Below are 21,464 nucleotides of genomic sequence, written 5' to 3' on the forward strand. Positions count from 1 at the left end.
TATGATATGTTCTCTTGTGTAAAAGGTTGTTATCTTGGATAATATATCTAATTAGTTAGAGTTGAGTGATATCTATGATATCAAGGGGGGAGTGTGGTGCCCCTCTATCCAGAGTACTTTTTGTTGATATAAAATCTTTCCGGTAGTTCTTTTCGGTATTACGCACGTTTTTATCGCCACTGAGGGCGCCATGTTTGTTTTTTCTGAGTTTCAAGTTTTTGAGTCGAAATTCTCTTGTATAGCCGCTCATGGTGTAAGTTTTATAGTTACATTGTATAATTTGAAGCTGTTCTTTGTGACTGTAAAAATGTTTAAACCTGTCAAGCCATATAGCCTTTGATACAGGCGATTTTTATGACATGCTATTCGCACCTGAATTTTCTCGAACCATGTATTGTTGTTTTGTAAGTCGAACATCTTTATTAAAAGGTTGAATGTCAATATATACTGTTTCTACGCATATCATGTAATTGATTAGGACTTGTTAGACGTTAATATTGTCCTTTATATAATATATTTAACAATAAGTAATTTTCTTGTCCTGCTTTTTTAACGAATTGTAATTCTAATTTCAGTAATTTACCCGATGGCACGATATACATTAAAGAGCTTGAACAGTCAGTGTCTTCGTCTTGTCAATTGGGTTCGCTAGCTGCAAAGTACATCTTAGGGCAGCATAAACATTTTTTACGCCTAGCTAATAGCAAGGAAAATGACACGATGGAATGAAACAGGTTTGGGCCAGTAAAGTCTAACGTGTATCCCCCACCCCTGAATAATTCTTCATACGAAACAAGTTGTATGCTAAGACCAACTGAGGGAGAATACAAACACTCCCTTTCACCATATATGATTTCAAGTTTCTATGGCAACCATTCATTTGAGAAAATAGAGTAACCTTACGTACATACTCTGTATATCAGATTCTAACATGGCTCAATTTGATTGACAGTTATACCACAGTCACACATACGGCGCGGATAGCTACGTTTAACTACGGATAAAAACGTAGTAATCCGTATCGAGCCGTACCTGAGCCGTACGGACTGGTACGGATTGATACGGGTTACTACTTTAAGGTACGGTATTAAGGAGGTAGGTTACCGTTTGTTATCAGGGTAAGTTCAAATTAGTTGAACCGCAGCAATTTTTTTGTATTTCGTGTAATATAATGTTTTAACTGCTACAATCTCAATTTCGTTTATCTCTGTCCCTTCGAGTAAATTTTTTATTAAGGTTTAAAGTACATGACCCTCCAAATGTATTTTATATTGAAAGAAGAAAAATACGAATATCTAACACTTTTCAGTGTATTTTGGCATAACTGATAATTTTATTAGTATGCGCGTTAGCTTTCTAATAAAAGCTTAAAATGTATATGTCGCGGGGCTCGTGTTTCCATGGTAACGCATTTTCTCTAATTTTTAAACAGCTATGTATGAAAACGGGGCTTTCGACGGCTTCAGTGCCATTCTGTTAAAGACCAACAGGGAATATTTGGGTAATATTATTAGCAAAATACCAAGCCCTTTACAAGGTACCTTAATTTTCTTAAAGTTTAAAGTAACCATGGCAACAGAGATGTTTAAAATACCTTATATCTTGATTTTTTTATCGTAATTTCTTATACAAAATATTAAATAAAAATATCTTTCTTGTTAGTGTAGCTTTAAAACATCTTATTTCTAAGGTAAGTAATATTTCCGTCTTATTTGCGTTTATTTAAATAAATTTCACAGCTTAAAATACTTACAGCAGTACCCCACATCTGTCATTTTTATGGAAAAATCGTTCTGCATGCTGCAATGATTCTCATGGATATTGTTGAAATGAAAATAAAAAGCCAAAACTGTGTTTCTTAAATAGACCAGTGTCAACGCTTTTTAATTTTATATTTAGATATATAGGTCACGGGATTCGTTTCCATGGTAACATCAATTTGATTTAAGAAACCACACTTTTCTACTGAAATTTGAGCAATTTTAGAGCTTAGATTTAGTATATAAGTAACAAATTATCAATGGAAACTGAAAAATAGGTATTACAAATCAAACTGCCCAATTTTTATTTGAAAATGGCCGTAATGGGTAACCTTTCACCCACCTATATTTCCAATAACACCAGTTACCATCATCCATTTTCTTACATTCCGCATAACATTTTAATATAACTACATAAAAGAAGCAAAATACTGATCATTTTTTAGAGAGAAAGACTCATAAAAAATATTTCAGCGAATAATGGCAGTTTAAAAAAGTTAAAATAAAGTACTACGTAAAAGCTATTAATTTTGCGCGGTAACTGACACGTAACGTCATGACGTCAATGACGTCATTTTACGGCAACAATGCTTTGAAGCGTTTCTGCGGCAAATTACTCATTATTTCTGCATTAATAAACCATTAAGCATCAAGTCGGAGACAGGTACATGATGTATTTTCAGAAGAATGGATATACAAACACATTTAGTTTGTCGCAAACGCCGTCGTAAATCGTTACGTTAGCTTCCGGTTGGGCATGCGCACATACAAATATTAAGGTAACCTACCTCCTTAAACAAAAAAGAAAGTCAAACTCTGCATATTCTGCGATAAACAACGGTTGACGCGCGGACCGGTAAAAGAGCATAATGACGTCAGTCATGACGTCAGAATACCGCATGACGTCCATTTCAGTACTACTCAAATAAATGAAGCCCAGCATAATTTTTACCAATATATTTCATTGAACATGTAAGAATGAAAATAATCAATGCCTTTCTGTGATTTCTCATCTAATTTACCACTGTTCATCGTTCAGATGCTTAGATATTAAACCACTCGGGCTAACGCCATCGTGGTTCAATTCTTATGCATCTGAACTCTGAACCGAATATCTGATTACTTACTACTACATTTTCCACATGTCTGTCTGCAGTACTGAAGAGCATATTCCTCTCTTCCACAGAACAAGTTCTGTGCTCCTGGTGTGGAACAGTTAAGATAGTCCCAACAAGTGTCTGAAAGAAAGGAAATCTACTGCTTTAAAACAAAAAGTTAAAAGTTTATTAACAGAAAAAAAAGAGAGCTAAACATTTATTATATGATAATAAGAAAGTAATTTCCATTTATCAAAATCAAAAGTCTAAAGTATATCAATCAAAAGTATTATTTTGTAATCTATATATAAACTAATTTCCATTGGTCAAAACTAAGTCAACAGAAAACATCGAATAAACCCAAAGCAAGCAAAAATGTTGATATTACGTTCTATTGATAAACTGATTTTTATTTGTTAAACCTAACTCAACAGAAAGTATCGAATAAAAACCAAAGCAAGCATAACTTTTATTTTATGTAAAGGTTAATAAATGGGAGAGCGGTGCCTTTTCAGTGTAAATGGCCCTGGCAAGGTGGTAATAGCCCGAAGGCTTTAGTTTGACTGTGCTACTTAAGATCTATTATTGTTTGTTGGTTTTGGGTTTAACGCCGTTTTTCAACAGTATTTCGGTTATATAAAGGCGGACAGTTAATCTAACCAGTGTTTCTGGATTCTGTACCAGTATAAACCTCTTATCCACAAGTAACTACCAACCCACCACATAAATCAGAGGCGGAGGACAAATGATTTCAGACACTATGTCTTCTATCAAATCGTCACGGAGAACATACGCCTCGCCCGGAGTTCGAACTCACGACCCCGCGATCCGTAGATCTGTGCTCTCCCTACTGATCTAAGCGATTGACATGTTATAGAGGATATTTATTTGATTTAATGTAAGATTATATAAATAACACATGGCAGTAAGGGTGTTATAGATTATTGTCAACCCGAAAAATATATTAACAAACAAGCCGATGCGCGTGCCTTTTTCTGCTCATCTGTCAACAGATGGGGAATCCATCTAGCACAGATCTTTCTCATTTTCAAATTACGTTTCAGAATTGTATGAGCTGCTCCTAATGAGATGTCAGCCATACTAGCTATTTGCCTAGTGGTGTATCTTGCATCAGTAGCAACTATTTCATTCACTCTAGCAACCATCTTGGCAGACGTTGCTGTTTTCGGCCGACGGCCATGTGGTCCATCTTCTGTTGAAACTAACCCACATTTGAATTTCTCAAACCAACGAATAACTGTCGAAAAAGACATTTCATTATGCCCATAAACAGAACATAGTTCATCAAAAATGTCTTTACACCCTCATGACCCTATGCCAAGAATACAACGATTCTAATATAGGACCGTATTTCAACGGCGTACGCTGACCTTCTTCCAACCATTTTTGTATTATATTAGTATACACGAGTAGGCAATGTTTATCGAGCGACAGACACAGCTAAAGTGATCTGATTTTAATGGGTGTTTTTTTTTTTTTTTTTTTGGTTGGGTTTAACGTCGCACTGACACAATTTTAGGTCATATGGCGACTTTCCAGCTTTGATGGTGGAGGAAGACCCCAGGAACCTCTCCGTGCATTATTTCATCACGAGCGGGCACCTGGGTAGAACCACCGACCTTCCGTAAGCCAGCTGAATGGCTTCCTCACATGAAGAATTCAACGCCCCGAGTGAGGCTCGAACCCACATCGATGAGGGGCAAGTGATTTGAAGTCAGCGACCTTAACCACTCGGCCACGGAGGCCCCCCTTTAATGGGTGTGGTATCAATGTAAAGCTAACTTGTTTATCTACACAATAACCTTAATTTCCTCGTGATTTTCGCATTATTGAGCGAGATAACGTTCTAGATGCATTCATATTTGAACAATCCTCGTATTCAAATTATTACCCGTGGATTATTCGAAAATGCGGATCGGCGTTTGTAGAAAAACTGTAAATAGTTCTAATACGTTTCCTGATTTATTTTACATGTTATTATGATAGAATGTAAATATCTATGATCCTGTTATTATTTTTATACATCAGATACCTTTACTGAAGAATATTTTGCAAGGAATTTTCATTTATTATTCATATTATTTCGCATTCAAGTGTAGTTTCGTACCAGTGAAAAATAAAAATGTTATTTTCACTGTTTGAAACGGTGAAAGTATCAATTTTATTTCACTGATTTTCAGTATTTCACTGAAGAGCATAAAATAAATAAGTGTAATCGCAAATATAATAATAAACACGTGTTTTCATAGTGGCTCTGGAAACATATACAGTTTGCAAAAAATATGGAATTTTTCAGCTGTGCTCGGTATCAAAACAACTGTTGCCACCGGCAAGAGAAACCGGCTATTTTTACCTACGCAATAACGTATTTTCAACTTCCGGTTCAAATGAGGAGACATTTCTTACATCTAGAAGTCACTATCTATTACAGCTCTCATAATAAAGTTTTAAAGTATAGACGTTATATAATTATACAACATTTCTTTTTATACTCAAATGAACTGTCTCCTTTCCGTTTGCGCATGCGCATCAATCAATACCTAGTGTTACGTACCACACAGTCCGCATGATCTTCGACAGAGGCTCCATGCCGCTGATTTTTCTTTACAAACTTCCGTCAAAATGTCCTTGTCTCCACAGCCAACTGATGTCGGGTCATCCTGACAGGGATCTGTGGAATACAATGGTGAATAATGGAATCTTTTTCAAGCTCTTGGTTTAGCTACCATATTACTATTTGGCTTATACGTAGTCAAGGTTTGACGTTTGTATTGAGTATCCGGCAAGTTGAATATAAGGTAAAAGCTAGTCTTCAATCCGTTTATTATGCTAATTTTGTGAGGTACATATACTGGTTTACTATCGTCCATTAATTTAAAAATGAAACGTCTTTCATTTAAATTGCGTCTCTTTGGGTTCATAGATTGCAAAAAGCTGTTTCTCAGCTTGTCAATGTATTTGAAATTGCCCGTACAGAAACCAAGGTAAAAAAACTACATGGGAGTCGAAAGCTTCTGTTTAAATGTTGTTTTTGAATAGCTGCTTTAGGCTGGTATGTAGGTAAACACGTAGGACTCAAAGACTCATCAGCTGCCTGACTGGTGAAAAATACGTTGCCTTGGATCATGAAAATATCTTTAAAATCTTGAAATATAATTGTTTTTGTGCAGTATGTAGTCATGATCTTATAGCAGTCCTGCTAAATATTTGATTTTAATGTTTGCAATTTAGTTAAATAAGTACTAGTGGAAATTTCATCACTAAATGCAATGCACAATTAAGGGCAGAAAACTGCTGTATTTCAAAGTAGAAAAAAGAATGGATCGACTAAACCCATATAGAAAGGATATTTTTATGACTGAAAGGCTATTCAAGAGGAAAAAACCGCCTCGGTAGCCTAGTGGTAGAGCGTCCGCTTCGAGAGCGGGAGGTCGTGGGTTCGATCCCCGGCCGCGTCATACATGTACCAAAGACGTAAAAAATGGTACTAGTAGCTTCCTCGTTTGGCGCTCAGCATTAAGAGGATAGTGCTAGGACTGGTCAGCCCGGTGTCAGTATAATGTGACTGGGTGGGGTATCATGCCACGTGTCTACGGCGTGATATTCCAGTGAGGCAGCACTATAAAGTTGGGCATTGTGCTCACTGCTACAAGTAGACACCGTCGTTTATATGACTGAAAAATTGTTGAAAAGACGTTAAACCCGAACACACACACACACAAGAGGAAAAATGATACATCATGGGTCAATAGATATTACGAGGACTACCTATAGAGTTACGAGTATTTCTTATATTGTACGCCAATGGGAAATTCAATATGAGAGTCTGACCCTTCCGTAATACCGACCTGCCGAGGCACTGAATAAACATTTTTCTCGTGCCCCATAAATTAAGTATTGAAATCAGGGTCACATCCAGGATTTCGGTTTGGGAAGTGCAGAGTGTTTAGGGGATTCGGGGCATGTTCCTAGAAAACTTTAGTAAGTGGCAAATATACCTCAAATGGTGCAACCGGGTGTATATTTGATATATTAATACAACTGATACATAGTTTTCCGATCGGATCTTGCCAAACATTTTGACCAAAATGACTACGAATGTCACGAATGTCACGAATGTCAAAATTCGAAAGACTTTAGGAGGTAGGGGCTCTTACTGAGCCACCCCTTTGATCCCTTGAAACTATACATAGATCATATCGTGCGCTATTCAAAGAATGTACTGTTTTAGCATGAAAATTATTGCGTATATTTTTGTTTATAAGACGCACTCGCTTATAAGACGCCGGTCATGCAATCTGAGTTTTCTTTTTCTTTTAATATCCTTGTAGTAAACGCTTTTAAGATGCTTCCCACTCTTTGAATTGGAAATATGACACTAACAATGCGTCTTATAAGCGAAAATATACGGTAGCTAAATGAAGTTTATTTGCTTAATTACCTTGTGTTGTCGTAGATATCGTCGTGGTAGTTGTGAAAAATTCTGAAATATAAAAAAAATCTTAAGTTAGTGGACCCGTAATGACACTCGACAATTTACGTAAGATAACGTAAGATAACGTGATATTACGTGAGATCACATAACCTCCTTACAATAATTCGGCTTTCTCCGGAAGGAAAAATGCCGAAATCGTACACGGGATAAATTCATTATCGCACGGAAACTGCCAACATTCATTTCGGCCCATTACCTTAAACAAGTTGAATAAACAATTAAAATTTTTGGAAAAATATTCGTGCACATTCTCATCATAGTTAACTTCATTTTAAACAAAAATCTGCCAGCTTATCAAAAAATCTCCTTAAGATGCTTACGAAAATGTGTATTGAATCATTATTATCCTTTAATTTATGAAAATACTGAAGGCCTTTTCAAACAAAATGTAACCGATTTATTCTTAGCTACTCGTTTGCAGATAAACACATTTTATTTTATGCAAACTGATGAAATACTGTGTTTTATCAGTGATATCATTCACTGTAAATGCCGATCTACTTGTACATTGTGTATAAAGTTTAAATTATTTGCTTAAAACAGGATGAAAATTGAAGTCGCACTTTGTTCTTTATAGTATATTTCTCGATTCAAATTATTTTACTTAATGAGAATTTCATAACGTTATGCAGCAAAAAAATAGAATAAAATGGAGCTTTAGGTCGTGTGCGTCTTTCTAACGTCACGACATGTATGACGTCTGTTTCTCGCGCTGTGATTAAAATTTGTTGCCAAATGCATATCTCTAGCATAAAGTTTGTTTGTTTTTCGTGAATATAGAATATCTCACTTCAAAGTGAGAAAATTTTCACATTTTCACTCGCGCTACGCGCTTATGAAAATATTTAAAGTTTTCTCACTTCTCAGTGAGATATATTCCATATTCACTCGAAACAAACAAATATCCCCTATTTTTCAACAATATATAATTTTTATGACATGCTTAATCTTAAAATCTCGTAAATTAGTGTATAGTGTATGTAGAGAAAATATAGTAGCTCTCTTTCTTTGTCGCAACGAAAACACTGACGTCAACCACGTTAACGTGACATCATTCTAGCACAAGACTGTTTGAAAAGATAAAAGCATATTAAATTGTGTAATTAATATGCCCCGGTCTTTCGCAGAATTGTATTTCTTGATACAAAACTAATAACCTAAAATTATTAGCCCGCTAATCAACATAAAGGTAGAATCTACATACAATGTATGAAGACAGATTTCAGAAGAACTGCTGATCAATACATGCTATAAATTGTTGACTTTACCAATATTCAAAAGCATTTTATTTCTAAAAGTGTAATAAAAAATAATATTTCCAGCGTTTACACTCTGCATATGACTGTCAACTTCTACACAAGCTACTGACAACTTCTCCGCAAGTGTAGTGATATGTTCTGATCCTTTTGGATCTTTAGGTCTATTTAAAATCAACTCTCTAGCGAAGAACAGAGTTCTATTTATAAAAATAAAATTTGTAAAAAGATCCTTTAGAAGCAAAGAATGCAACCAAGAATAATAATAGTAGACTCCGTTTGATTGAGTCTGTTCATGAGAGGTAATGAAATGTGCAACACCTCTCACGCCCCCTAGCACCGGCTTAAGCGGAACTCTATTACACATGTTGAATGGATTCCATGATCCCAAAGGACCAGAAAATATAACAACACTGAATCCAAGTACGGGGAGACTTTTTACAGCCGCCACACGGCACTTAAAGACTGCTGTTGTGATAGTTAATAAAATCTGTAAAAAGATCCTTAGGAAGCAAAGAATGCAACCAAGAATAATAATAGCAGACTCGGCCGTGACGGATGCAACTTTCATTATCTCTCACGAACAGACTCAGTAAAACAATTTCTGCTATCATTTTACTGCTTCCAAAGATTTTGTAGATTCTATTTAATTCATAGAATAAAACTCGGATTTGCCGCTTGCATCTGCAGAATAGCTGAATGGTTTGAAATTTGGAAGTCTATATACAACAATAATACATGTATTTACCGGGACATGAAACTTCCGTACAGAGTCCAACGTTATACCCTATTCCACCTTGACTGTTTTTACAATCTTGCTCTAATCCCGTTGAACAGTTCCTTAAGCGCTTCTGAAAGCAGGATCCGCTCTGTTCCTTGCATTCCCAAGCACCCCATGGTAACCAGTAAGGTGAAGGTGTGGTTGTTGGCGTCGTAGTCGTTGGAGTCGTGGAAGGCGGTGTCGTGGTTGACGGTGTTGATGTTGTTGCAGCAGATGTCATTGGTGACGTCATTCTTGATGTCATCATTGGTGACGTCATTGTAGTTTGAACTGTCGTCTGCGTTGTTTGTATAGGAGAAGTTATTGTTTGTACTGTAGAGGTGGCAGGACCAACAGTTGTACGACTATACAGTAAACCTTAGAAAACGGAATAAAATATAAAGTCCATAGTCTGATTGATGTAATTATACTGCAGTAGTTTTCGAAAATTGAAAAGATCTCAGTGTATTCTTTCAATTTCGTCTACGCCATTTACTAAAATCTATTTCTTTCGCGTTAGAAATCCTTAGCCTAAAGACGCTCGCTACAGTTTCCTATTTTTTACCAATAATAGATTTTGATGAAATGTTCTGTATTACAAGTTCAGGTTATGATGTATTATATTGAAAAATGAAATAAAAATACTATGTCACCAGCACTGTTGCAATTTTGTTTTTACCTAGATATGATGCTATTTTTAACATTTTTCAAAATCTCCTTACTCCTAAAATATATTTCAGTAAAGTACAATAACCAGCATAAATTTGATATCTCAGGATTTTTATAACGAAAACAATATATCTAGTGAAAACATGCTCAGATAAATCAAAAGAAATTGGCTTTATAAAAATAAAAAAGAATACTTGTTTAACAGACCTAAACGGTATTTTTTCATATTTTTGTCGATTTAAAGTTGGTATTTCTGCTACTTTATCGACTTGCAAATAATAGAATTAAATCAAACTCTGAACATACATTTGGTTATGTCTACATAATCTAAAACAAAAAGAAAAATGGTAGGTCACCATATTAGATTTGGCTTAAATCAAATTACAACGAGGTTTGGTGTGGCGGGAATCTATACAACGCAGGTTGGTACGAAATACATCATCAATTTTTATTTCAAACAAGGGCATATATTCAGCCAAACTCTTGACAGTATTCTGTATTTGTCCACAGCTTGAGGCAAAGATGGTTAACAAATGGACTAAACGGCCCTAGGTCGCTCATCTGAGGAACATCTGGAATAAACTCGCTGAAAGTGTGACTAAAGAAACTGTTTTGTTTTCCTGTATTTCTATAAGAAGAAATAAATCCGGCTGCTGCATCCTTTACCTTTAACATATTGATCTTAAGAGCAATAGGGCTTATCTACTCCATTTAGCCAATCATTCCACTAAGTTTGAAGAGTGCAGGTTAAAGGCTTCTCGACAAATTCTACGGAAACCCTTTCAGTGTTTGAGCAAGTGACCTAGAGATATACCAAATTATCAAATGGCAGATTTCTTAATAATCGGAGTTTTACGTGTTTCTGAAGTATTTTAATATCATAGAATGATGTAGGTTTCTGCCATTCTCCGAACAAAACCTACAGTTCACGAATACGGATGTACGGTATGGATACGGTACGGGTATTAGAAACAACCAAACTGGCACGGTGTTGGGGTAAATATCGACCTGTCCGAAAAAAACTACCGCGAGCGCCTTTAATAGTTTATATTATTTGGATTAGGTCTAGTCGTTTAACAAATTTACTCAAATAATGTTTTATCTCATATGAAACAGACATACCCTTTGCTACTGAATAGATTCTGTAAAAGTGTACAGAAATGAAGCACGGTTGTTTTTTTCTAGATCACCCGGGAAGTATTTTTACCTTTTACTTACGCTTACTTAGTGATATAAACATTCATTTTATCCCGATAATTATCTATTTTTAAATCTGTTTTGTGAACATGACGGACAAGAAATGCCTGGTAACAAGTTTGTTATAAAATTCATATGAAGGCCATGATCAAGCCTTTCAAAACGATGAAAGAATTTTTTAAAATCGGACCGACATGCCAGTTTGAAATTTTACGAGGACAGTGACAGATCAGGAAAGCAGTCATGTTAGTGTGTTTATGACGTTATTTGAACGCTGACAAATCAGATTTTTAGCAAATAACCGTTTAGGTAAATAAATATGCAAATAAGATCAAATATATGTCTAGAAACTTAAAAATTTGCCATTTTTTAACGTTTCCATGGAAACAAAATGGCTGCCATTTTAATCAAATATTGAAATATTCATAACTTCATCATTTTTAAGCCCATTTTGAAAATTATTTCATTTACTTGATTGACCTTAGGCGTTCTAGCAGGCATAATTTACATAACAACAACGTTACTTTAACTTTAACTTCTAACCTTCTGGCGGCAAGTGATTCTGCCTTAGCGACCAGTGCAGACCAAGATCAGCCGGCACTGCTGATCATTGTCTGCAATGTTCTCTATTCAGTCAATAATTTTTCAGTAAACGCCCTTTGAATAATGAATGGTACTACCCAAATTGAATGATAGACCAGTCCATTTTAGAAATTTAGCAAGGTGAAGGTTATAATCTACTTACTGCATAACTGGCAGGTTTTGGGGCAAAGTTTTAGCGCGCCATCAGTGTCAGCACATATAATAGATTGAAGTATGGCGCAGTTTGCATCCGGGTTGTCAACGCAAATGTCTGAAAATTCGTCAAGGTATTAGTAAGATTGACGTGACAGATAAACGTATAAATATTGCAAAGTTTATGGTGTTTGGTTATTTACAGATCATTTAAAGATAATCATAAAGTCAACAGACTAAAGTTTACTTTTGGCGTACACAAATGTCTGAAAATTATGTCATGTAAATAGCATGATATTACAGATAACTGACACTTATATAACGTCCAACAAGGAATTCCATGCAAAAACCAGATAAGCCACAATGACATTATAGATAATGGACAACTAGTCTACCGTATATTTTCACTTATTAAGCGCATTATTAGGAGTCATATTTTCAATTCAAAACTGTGGAGCATCTTATAAGATGGATATATCCGGTATATCTGGTACGAGGATTACTGGTTTTTTTTGGCAGTAAAGAGGCTCTGCCGCGTTACCCTACAAACAGTTATCAGAGAACATCAATGACGTCATAGATAGTAAAGTATATTCCAGTCCCAATCCAAGATATTAGCACACAATTATGCTGAAACATAGACACCAGTTACGTCATTGATAAAGAATAAACTAATTTGACACTGGTGCAGATGCAGATGCAGATGGAAATATACGGTACGAGGGTTACTGTTTTTGGTGGTAACGAGGCTCTGCTGAGTTGCCTCTAAAACAGTTACCCGAGGGTTGGAAATTTATTTATAAATTTTGTAATGATTCAATTCAGTTATTTTAATATATATACATTACCTGCAGGAGGATCCACACTTTTAGGGGGAAGTAGTCCAAATTCTGAAAATATACATATAATATATCCATTTGTAATGCTAAAATGTTCATGTAGAATGAAGTATTGGATATAACATATATAAATGTTTGTTTTTCGTTAATTCTACATATGGTGTTGGGTTTTAACGTCACAAGCGCTCAATTATAGGTCACATGGCGACTTTCCAGCTTTGTTTGTTTGAGGAAGACACCAACTTCCCCTAAGGACATTATTTCATTTTCGGCAGGCACTTAAATTTAACTACTGACCTTCTGTTATCCAGCCTCGAGTGAGGCTCGAACCCACATCGGTAATGGTCAAGTGATTTGAAGTCAACACAGGGTGTCAAGAGGTTTTTTTTTATTAACAGAGAAGTGATGTGACAAAAAACGGCGGACAATCACCGGTCTCGCGTGTAAAGAACGCACATTAGTTCAAACGTAATTTATATTGTGCGGTCATGTCTTTTTGCCCTACGTAGTGTGTGCATGTACGAAAATTGTCCCTGATTGCATCATTCATTCACGCATGCCTTATACTTTTACTTTTTTACTTATTAAATGAACACAGACAATCATGGCTTCCAAAGCATGTGGTGTTTTAAAAATCTGTCACTTTAAAAAGGGTCACTTTGTAGATCTCAGTTATTATTTCAGCATGTAATAAAAGATCAATTCTTAAAATAAATTCGGCGTTATAGTATAATTTTATTTGTCCGATTGTAGTCGCACTGGCCATAAGACCAATATGACAGAATTTGATTACTGATAATGTTTTTATTCAATTCCATATTGGACCACTCAATTTGACAATACCATATTGGCCCTGTTTCCTTGTATTGATACTGTTTTGTTTTTTTCAAACTGGTGCCAATTTTCTCATATTTTCTCTGCTGACCTTGGAATTGGATAAATCTTTTTCGTATGATTTGTGCAATTTGTCTTATATTGTGTCCAATATTGCATAGTTGAATAAATTCTATACACGAGCCGCACCATGAGAAAACCAACAAAGTGCATTTGGGACCAGCACCGATCGAGTTCAGACAGTCTGGTCAGGATCAATGCTATTCGCTAACGGTTTCTCTAATTGCAATAGGCTTTGAAAGCGAACAGCATGGATCCTGGCCAGATTGCGCGGATTGCTAGTCGCAAATGCACAATGTTGGTTTCTTCATGGTGCGACCCAATTATGCCTTCTTAATACTTACTATATATATATTAACAATTATTAACAATACAATAACCTCACACAATAAGGTGTTTGAAACATATGCACTGTGCACATTACTTGTTCTTCTTACAAATGTACTGCGTTTATTACTTGTTTTTGTTGTATACTTACTGCACATATTACATGTTTTGGGACACAAGGTGGCGCTAGTATATTCGTACTTGCACACATACTGCTGAACTAAAGCACAGTTTGTCTCCGGATCATCCCTACAGTCATCTAAAATTACATGTACAAAATGTATTTTTTTCCTGCATTTAGAAATAATAATTTCACTTATACGCTCATAATGCATTTATTTAAAATGTGGCTGTCACATGTATGTTACGACATATATATATATATGTCTATATGCTAATTCCTATTTTCTATAATTGTAACCTCATAATTATTATATTTGCCAAAGGTTTAAATATTGACTAACATAGTATAAACTAGAGATGCTTTTGAGAAAAGCGCATGTCTCCCACAACAGCCTTGTTTGTCCGGATTGTTCAGACAAATGGTTTTTATGAAAAATGACTTAGTCTAGTTTCTCTAGATGGTCTTGATGAATGGTGAAGATCGGATGAGAAATGTTCGACTTTTGAGTGCGGACAAGCTTTGTGACAGACAGACACACAGACACACAGACTAGAGTAAATCAGTATGACTCCCACACCACTGTGTGGTGGGAGACATAATTATTATTTAACCCTTTGTTAATGATATTAAACATATTAAGAATACGAAGATATTTCGTGAAGATGTTACTTACGCGTGCACTGCGGTACATCACAATTTTGCAGCACACCATTGACATAACACTGTGGTGTACCGGACTTTTTCGGGTCACGGCAATAGTTTTTAGCATCTGCTACAGAATCGTTCGGAAATTTGACGAGAGTATCTCCGGTTTGAGCTACATAGTCTGTCCATGACGAGCACGTGTCGTTATCTTTATCAATAGCAACGTACCCTGCGTACTGTACACTCTGGCTCGGATAAAAACATTCTGAAAAATAAATGAAAAATGATTCAAACGAGAATCAACCTCTTCTTTATCGTTTTGAAACACGTAATATAGCAGACCAATATAATGACACTCGGCATTTTCCGTGAGTTAACGTACTCTCGTTAGGCCACTCGGCATTCATCGGACGTAAAATGCTGAGAAAGCCAAAGTTGTATGTGGAGCATACGTCATTTCCCCACTGTCATCACAGGTCCATAAAATATAAAAAAAAAATATAACTGAATAAAATTCTTAATTTGGATCAAACAATGAAAGATAAATATAGAACATATATATCAAGCAACCCTCAAATAAGTTTAAAAGGTAATACTATGTATTATTTCATAAATATATAAATTTGCTGTACAAACTCTATTCCTACAATCCTCCTGAATTGATATTATCCTGAGCTGTAACATTTTATAGACGCGCCACAAAATAACTGTATTCTTTTGTGTTTCCATGATTATGGTAATATTAGTTACACTGCTTGTTGGTGACAGGATACGGGATATACGCTGTCGAGGAAATCCATATCAGGAGAGAGCGAAGTTCAACTTTTTCTCGACGATTACTTAAAATAATCGGAAAAAGTTGTCTCCATTTGAAAATGAATGCCATTTTTAAGGAAATAAAGATAAACAATTGCTGAAAACTGTGTTCCACTTTGTTATGCGAAATTTTACCACTCGCACGCTATTGTAAATGCATCAAAACGGACATGTGTAACTGTTCTTTGAAAATGTTGAGTTTTTAAAGGCGTTTAACTGTCCGGAAGTGGAGCTCCTTTAGGCAGTCCTTTTCCGGAATTCAATGTTTATATCAGTATACTGACACCTGTTTCGTAAAGTTATATACATGTTTTACATGCTGCTCAATTTTCATGTCAAACAACTCTTTCTTTCTATGATCTGGTGTTGTTTGATTTTTGTTTCTCAAGGCCTACTTCAAAACCTTAAAAGGATTTTGCTACCTGTTAAGTTTGCCGATAAAATTGGAGGGGGTGGGGAGGGGGTGGGGGGAAAGGTGTTTCCTACGCAGAAGTTGATTGGAAGGTAAAAATTTTGTCTGCATGTGACTTTGTGAAAATTATAAAGAAATACATACGCAGTATTTATATCGTTATTTAGCTTCAGACACCGAGAAATATTTTACGGAAAATATACGGAATATTCATGAGTGCCAGGTCTATAATATTGCATTAAATATACATTACAGTTTGAACTCATCTAATATTCTTTTCACGTGCTCATTATGGTATGATACATGTGCACGTGTGCAGGTATGGTATGTAAGTATTTATTTTGGTTACTAGCCCGCAGAGAACAATAGAAAAGTTGTGTAAAATATTATACTTTGTTTAAAAAACTAGAAGAGAATGACTGAATAAGTTTGCAGATAAAGTTATAAAAACAAATGAATTCAGGGATGGCCTAAATTGTCCACCTATTATCTTGTAGAATAGCTGTAGATTTTATCTGAAAATTTTTTAAGTAATTTATGCGGGAGGAAAAAGTAGGTCACTAAGCCGTGTTGGGTCTTAAATATCTGAATTACTGAAATGGTGTCTCCTACAATTATCAAGGCATTAACCCCGAGAAAAACGTGCACAAAATTTATTCAAGCCTCATACCTTGGCAATATGGAACTGGACAAAATTCCCAGTCAAAACTATTCGATGTAAAACACCATGGGAAACCACGACCTAAAATGAAAAATGAATATTAAATTTAGAGAGTTTAGAATCTATGTAAATCTAGCAGTCTGTCAATAATTTAGTCACCTCATTCCGTCCATTTGTTTTATAGAATAAGCATATATTGTAGTTCAAAAATGATATAAATAAATACCGTCCAGGTCCCGGCACTTGTTCCCGGCAACAGTGATAGAGATGTCTGGGAAACCTTGGAGACTCGGGTCTAGGTCAACCCAATTCTTACATGCTTTACCAGTAACAGTGGTAGCGAAAGAACCCATGTACTTTGTGCTATCGTAGAAACAATCTAAAAATAGATGGAATATCACGTGACCAGAATAATATCTAAACATGAAAAATGTAATAACGCTTTACAAAATATCTTAAAACTGCTAACTTCTGTATATTTTACGCTAATCTGGTAGGTACTATTTCAAAAATGATAAACGAATGCCATTGTTAAAGTACATTTTCTTTAAATGATTAATTAAAACATGTGTAATTAAGACAGCAAGCTGATAAGGTTAAAATAATCCATTAGAACCTGAACTTTCCTTATAACATGACTACGCATCTACACCGCAAACATTACGCGAGAAGACATATGAATCATTCAATAGCATGCATTGTACTCAAGGTCTAACACGCCTAAAACTATTTTCAATATATTCTTTATAAAATTGACAAAGTTTAAAAGCCTGCCATATTCAGTTAGACCAATTTCAGAGTAAAAAAAATCTTACCTCATTTTGAATAATTATCCCAAACTGACTTAAAATGTAGAGAAAAGTAGGGGTCATGAATAGGGAAGATTTTAACTGGCACATTTGCTAACTGTAAAATCACACCAAAATAACACCGCTGGTATCAGAATTTATACTAAAACTGAGTTTTGCTTCACCAAATAAATCTTTTTCTTTCTTTTTGTTCTGATAAAATGTAAAAAAAAACGTCCACAATGAAATTAAAACAAAAATAGTTTTAATTTAGGTCGCTGTGGCCAGCCCGAGTCCAAAATTAGCGCTGAATAACCTATCCACCATTTTCCTTGAGTATAGTTGGCACTCAACCTTGGCCTTCCAAAGCTCGAAAATGCTATATTTTTTTGCTACTACTAAACCAAAAACCAGGAAAAGTTGCCGTTTTTCAAACGAAAGGTTTTGTGCACTTTTCTTTTACATAGGCAGAAGTTTAAGTAACAGTGCATGACATAGTACGATATATCTTCGGCTTGTATGTCCATGCAGTCTGCGGTTCAGGTGCGTAGCAAAAAGAATCGAGTACCGATGTTACGTGTTTGACGATATTATCAAATGATTATGTTTGAAAAAACAACAACAACAATATTTGTCTGATATATGTACCTGTTGATTGAGCTTGAGGTGTTGTCACTTTAGTTGGCGTCGGCACTGATATACCTGGAATTTGATTTTTAACTGAGATCCACAAACAAAAAAGTGGAAGGTATATAATTAAAGGGTCATTTTAACAGTAGCTAGATCTGGGATTTTGTATTCTGCTCTCGTTGATTTTGTTTAGCTGGGTCACAAAATCCACTGAGCCGAATACAGCTTCCCAGATCAAGCTACTATTATAAGAACCCTATTGTAACGGAGGCCAATGACTTTTTTCATTTGAAAAGTTCGTATCAATAAGCATTTGGCATCTATTGTTTAGCATTTTGCAGTGAACAATTTGCATTTATCTTTTCCTAAATGCAGTTTGATAGTCAAGATTTGAAACTATTAATAAGCATTTGGCAAAAAGCATCTTGCACTACCTGTATGCCATTAAGCATTTTGCAATTAGCATAGCGCAACGACCTTCCATAGAAAACAGATCATTTATAAATCATTGCGGTCAAAGAAAGTCACGTGATGGTTAAAAAAACTTAGAGATCCTTTGAAAGTGTACAACACAACCAAACAAAATAATAACGGACTTTGTCAATTTTTTTCAGCGTTTTTGTACAGACCGATTGCTTTACATACTTTTCACTGCTAGCAAGGGTTCTACATGAACTATTATCTTTTTTATGTTGACATAAGCAAGGTTGATGGCAAAGTTCGCAGATAGCACATTAAGAGCACAGTTATTTGCCTTTAGTTGACAATGTTGAAGCGGTTACGCGTAAAATAGTTCCTCTGTTTGATGGTGAATATTAATGAAGTTTTGAGTGAAAGACCTGCAATAAATGGCATAATTGAATAGCGGAGATATGAAATAGTAGGTACATATACAATATCACAGAATGAGAAGATAGAATATGCATAATATGACTTTTTGAAACGGTTAATTTTGCCTATTAGCGGCCATTTAGAATATTCTGCATACGTACGCATGTAAATTGGTTCAAAATGGCGGAAAAAAGAGCCGGTCAATCGCTGGAATTTTTTTCTCTTAAATAGTTCTGTTGAGTGCCTGTATTTTGGGGGAATTTGGAATGCAGGCAAAACTGCAGAATCGTAACCGAAAGTAGCCGGGAGGGTTTAATGTGCGGAAAATGTCAAATATGCGACGGCTCTAGGGTAGCAGACAACCACTTACTGACTGTCCAATCCTAATTTTTTTCTGTGAATTCGCCAATTTCTGATAGAACTTTCTGAGAGAAAAAGTGAAGTATACAATACCTGAGCTGCCAGCTTGTGTGGAAGACGGTCTTGCTGTCACGTGGCCTGGGTTAACTGTTTAAATATGAATAAATGGTAATTTCTTCAAACTATTTAAAAGCGGCACACTCACGCTTTTTGGGGATTAAAAATGACCTCCTATCAGATTTTGTAAACTTTTTGTTTGTGGAAATTTATCACTTATATAAACTTATTACTGACAAATCACTTCGAAAGGAAACAACGAAACAAGAATCTAAAGTAAGAAAACCTTTTTGGGAATTTATGAAGTAATAAATCATTTCTCAGCATTCTACATAGAAATTGAATTACTTCTTGTTTTGTTATTTTTCATAAATAAATAACAGTAGTTACAAGTTCGTACATGAAAATGTAAATGAACATGTAGTAATTTTTGTTGCAGTAATGATGTGCATTGTAAAACGGCAGAAATCACGCGCGTTGTAAAATGGCAGTAATCATGCGCGTTTAAAATGGCAGTAATCATGCGCGTTGTAAAATGGCAGTAATCACGCGCGTTGTAAAATGGCAGTAATCTCGTGCGTTGTAAAATGGCAGCAATCACGTGCGTTTTAAAATTGCAGCAACTAGGTGCGTTGTAAAATGGCAGCAATCACGCACGTTGTAAAATGGCAATAATCTCACGCGTTGTAAAATGGCAGTAGTCACACGCGTTGTAAAATGGCAGTAGTCACGCGCGGTATTCAATGGCAGTTATCAGGCACGTTGTAAAATGGCAGTAATCACGCGCGTTGTAAAATGGCAGCAATCACGCGCGTTGTAAAATGCCAGTAATCACGAGCGCTGTAAAATGGCAGCTATCACGCGTGTTGTAAAATGAAAGTACGAAAACTTCAATAATCAAAACACATTTATAAATCAAAACGGACATTTCACTTACTACATGTTCCACAGAATTCTCTACAGGCGTAATGCGAGTATCGAGGTTCTTTGCATAAATCAGTGTTTTGGATAATAAGCAGAGGACATGCATCGGGGAACAGGTCTGTGCAGAAGTCCTTTCTTTCCGGGGGATTGACTAACTCCGATACCTCGATGCCTGAAACATTCACTTAGCGTTACTCTTCGATTATAATCAAGTTTGCCCTTCTATGTAAAAAACATTCTACATTTTACATGTACATTACACATATTTAGACTCCAAACGTTTGATTAATACTTTCCGCATGATATAATTGCCGGCTATAAGCGCTTAACTAACATGCGCTTCTTCATTTATTATATGCAGGCAAATCTTCAATGTTTTTTTTAGACAAAGATAGATATTACGCAACTTCCGGTATGGATTTACCTGGAGGGATAACTCCAGATTTATCACACAATTCTCTATTGCAGTTTCCGACGTCATCACTACAGCACTTGCTACAATATTTATCCATTCCAGTTGTGTCCATGACAAAACGCTTCTTACCGACCAAAGCAGGTCCCGAGTTTGACACTGGTGTTTTTGAACATGCCTTGAATTAAGAGAGTGACATATACAATCCAGTAATGGATCCATAATGAATATCGGTAATTTCCGTGTGCTTTGTCGTATTCTCCGTATAGAACTTCGGCATTTTCCGGCTTGTGACTATGTATGTGCTTCATTATATAGCAGCCGGAGAAAGCGTAAGAAACATAAGAGACTTTCGTAATCTGACGTAGATTGCCGATTGTACGTAATTACATGCTCATTAACTTAAGGCGATTTCGGCATTTTCCGACAACTATGAAAATCTATGTGTTTGTGATCGCTACGGATTCCTACAATCTGTAACCTCACGGAAAATGCCGAGTGACATTACGTGTCCGCTATCAAAAAGACAAACTGCAGGCTATTTCGTCATTGCGGACGCTTTGAAATAGAATTACATGAAATTAAACATGTTTTTTATTCACAGACGTACTCAAAACAACATGTGTCGGAATAAATCACAAAGTTTTACGGTAAATGATACAACATCAATGATTGCAAGTTCAGAAATATATAAAATGATTTGAATTTGCACTTCCTCTCAATTTGTGACAGTTCCTATACAATATTTAGTTGT

General features: G+C 35.6%; 1 protein-coding gene across 1 annotated transcript in view; it reads right to left on the reverse strand.

Annotated features, from left to right (window-relative positions):
• The window catches only part of LOC123542394 (uncharacterized), a 36,914-nt gene that overhangs the window by 9,505 nt on the left and 5,945 nt on the right, over positions 1-21,464 (reverse strand). Inside the window, exons 7-20 of the mRNA XM_053531859.1 lie at positions 20,723-20,888; positions 20,312-20,470; positions 19,411-19,464; positions 18,145-18,198; positions 16,935-17,087; positions 16,718-16,789; positions 14,848-15,084; positions 14,202-14,309; positions 12,839-12,880; positions 12,001-12,108; positions 9,378-9,767; positions 7,320-7,361; positions 5,433-5,549; positions 2,888-2,998 (exon numbers count right to left, since the gene is read on the reverse strand). Coding sequence (XP_053387834.1) covers positions 2,888-2,998; positions 5,433-5,549; positions 7,320-7,361; positions 9,378-9,767; positions 12,001-12,108; positions 12,839-12,880; positions 14,202-14,309; positions 14,848-15,084; positions 16,718-16,789; positions 16,935-17,087; positions 18,145-18,198; positions 19,411-19,464; positions 20,312-20,470; positions 20,723-20,888 — 1,813 coding nt within the window. The remainder of the gene's footprint in view (positions 1-2,887; positions 2,999-5,432; positions 5,550-7,319; positions 7,362-9,377; positions 9,768-12,000; positions 12,109-12,838; positions 12,881-14,201; positions 14,310-14,847; positions 15,085-16,717; positions 16,790-16,934; positions 17,088-18,144; positions 18,199-19,410; positions 19,465-20,311; positions 20,471-20,722; positions 20,889-21,464) is intronic.

The sequence above is a fragment of the Mercenaria mercenaria genome, chromosome 19 (assembly GCF_021730395.1).
Source record: "Mercenaria mercenaria strain notata chromosome 19, MADL_Memer_1, whole genome shotgun sequence".
Taxonomy (NCBI): domain Eukaryota; kingdom Metazoa; phylum Mollusca; class Bivalvia; order Venerida; family Veneridae; genus Mercenaria; species Mercenaria mercenaria.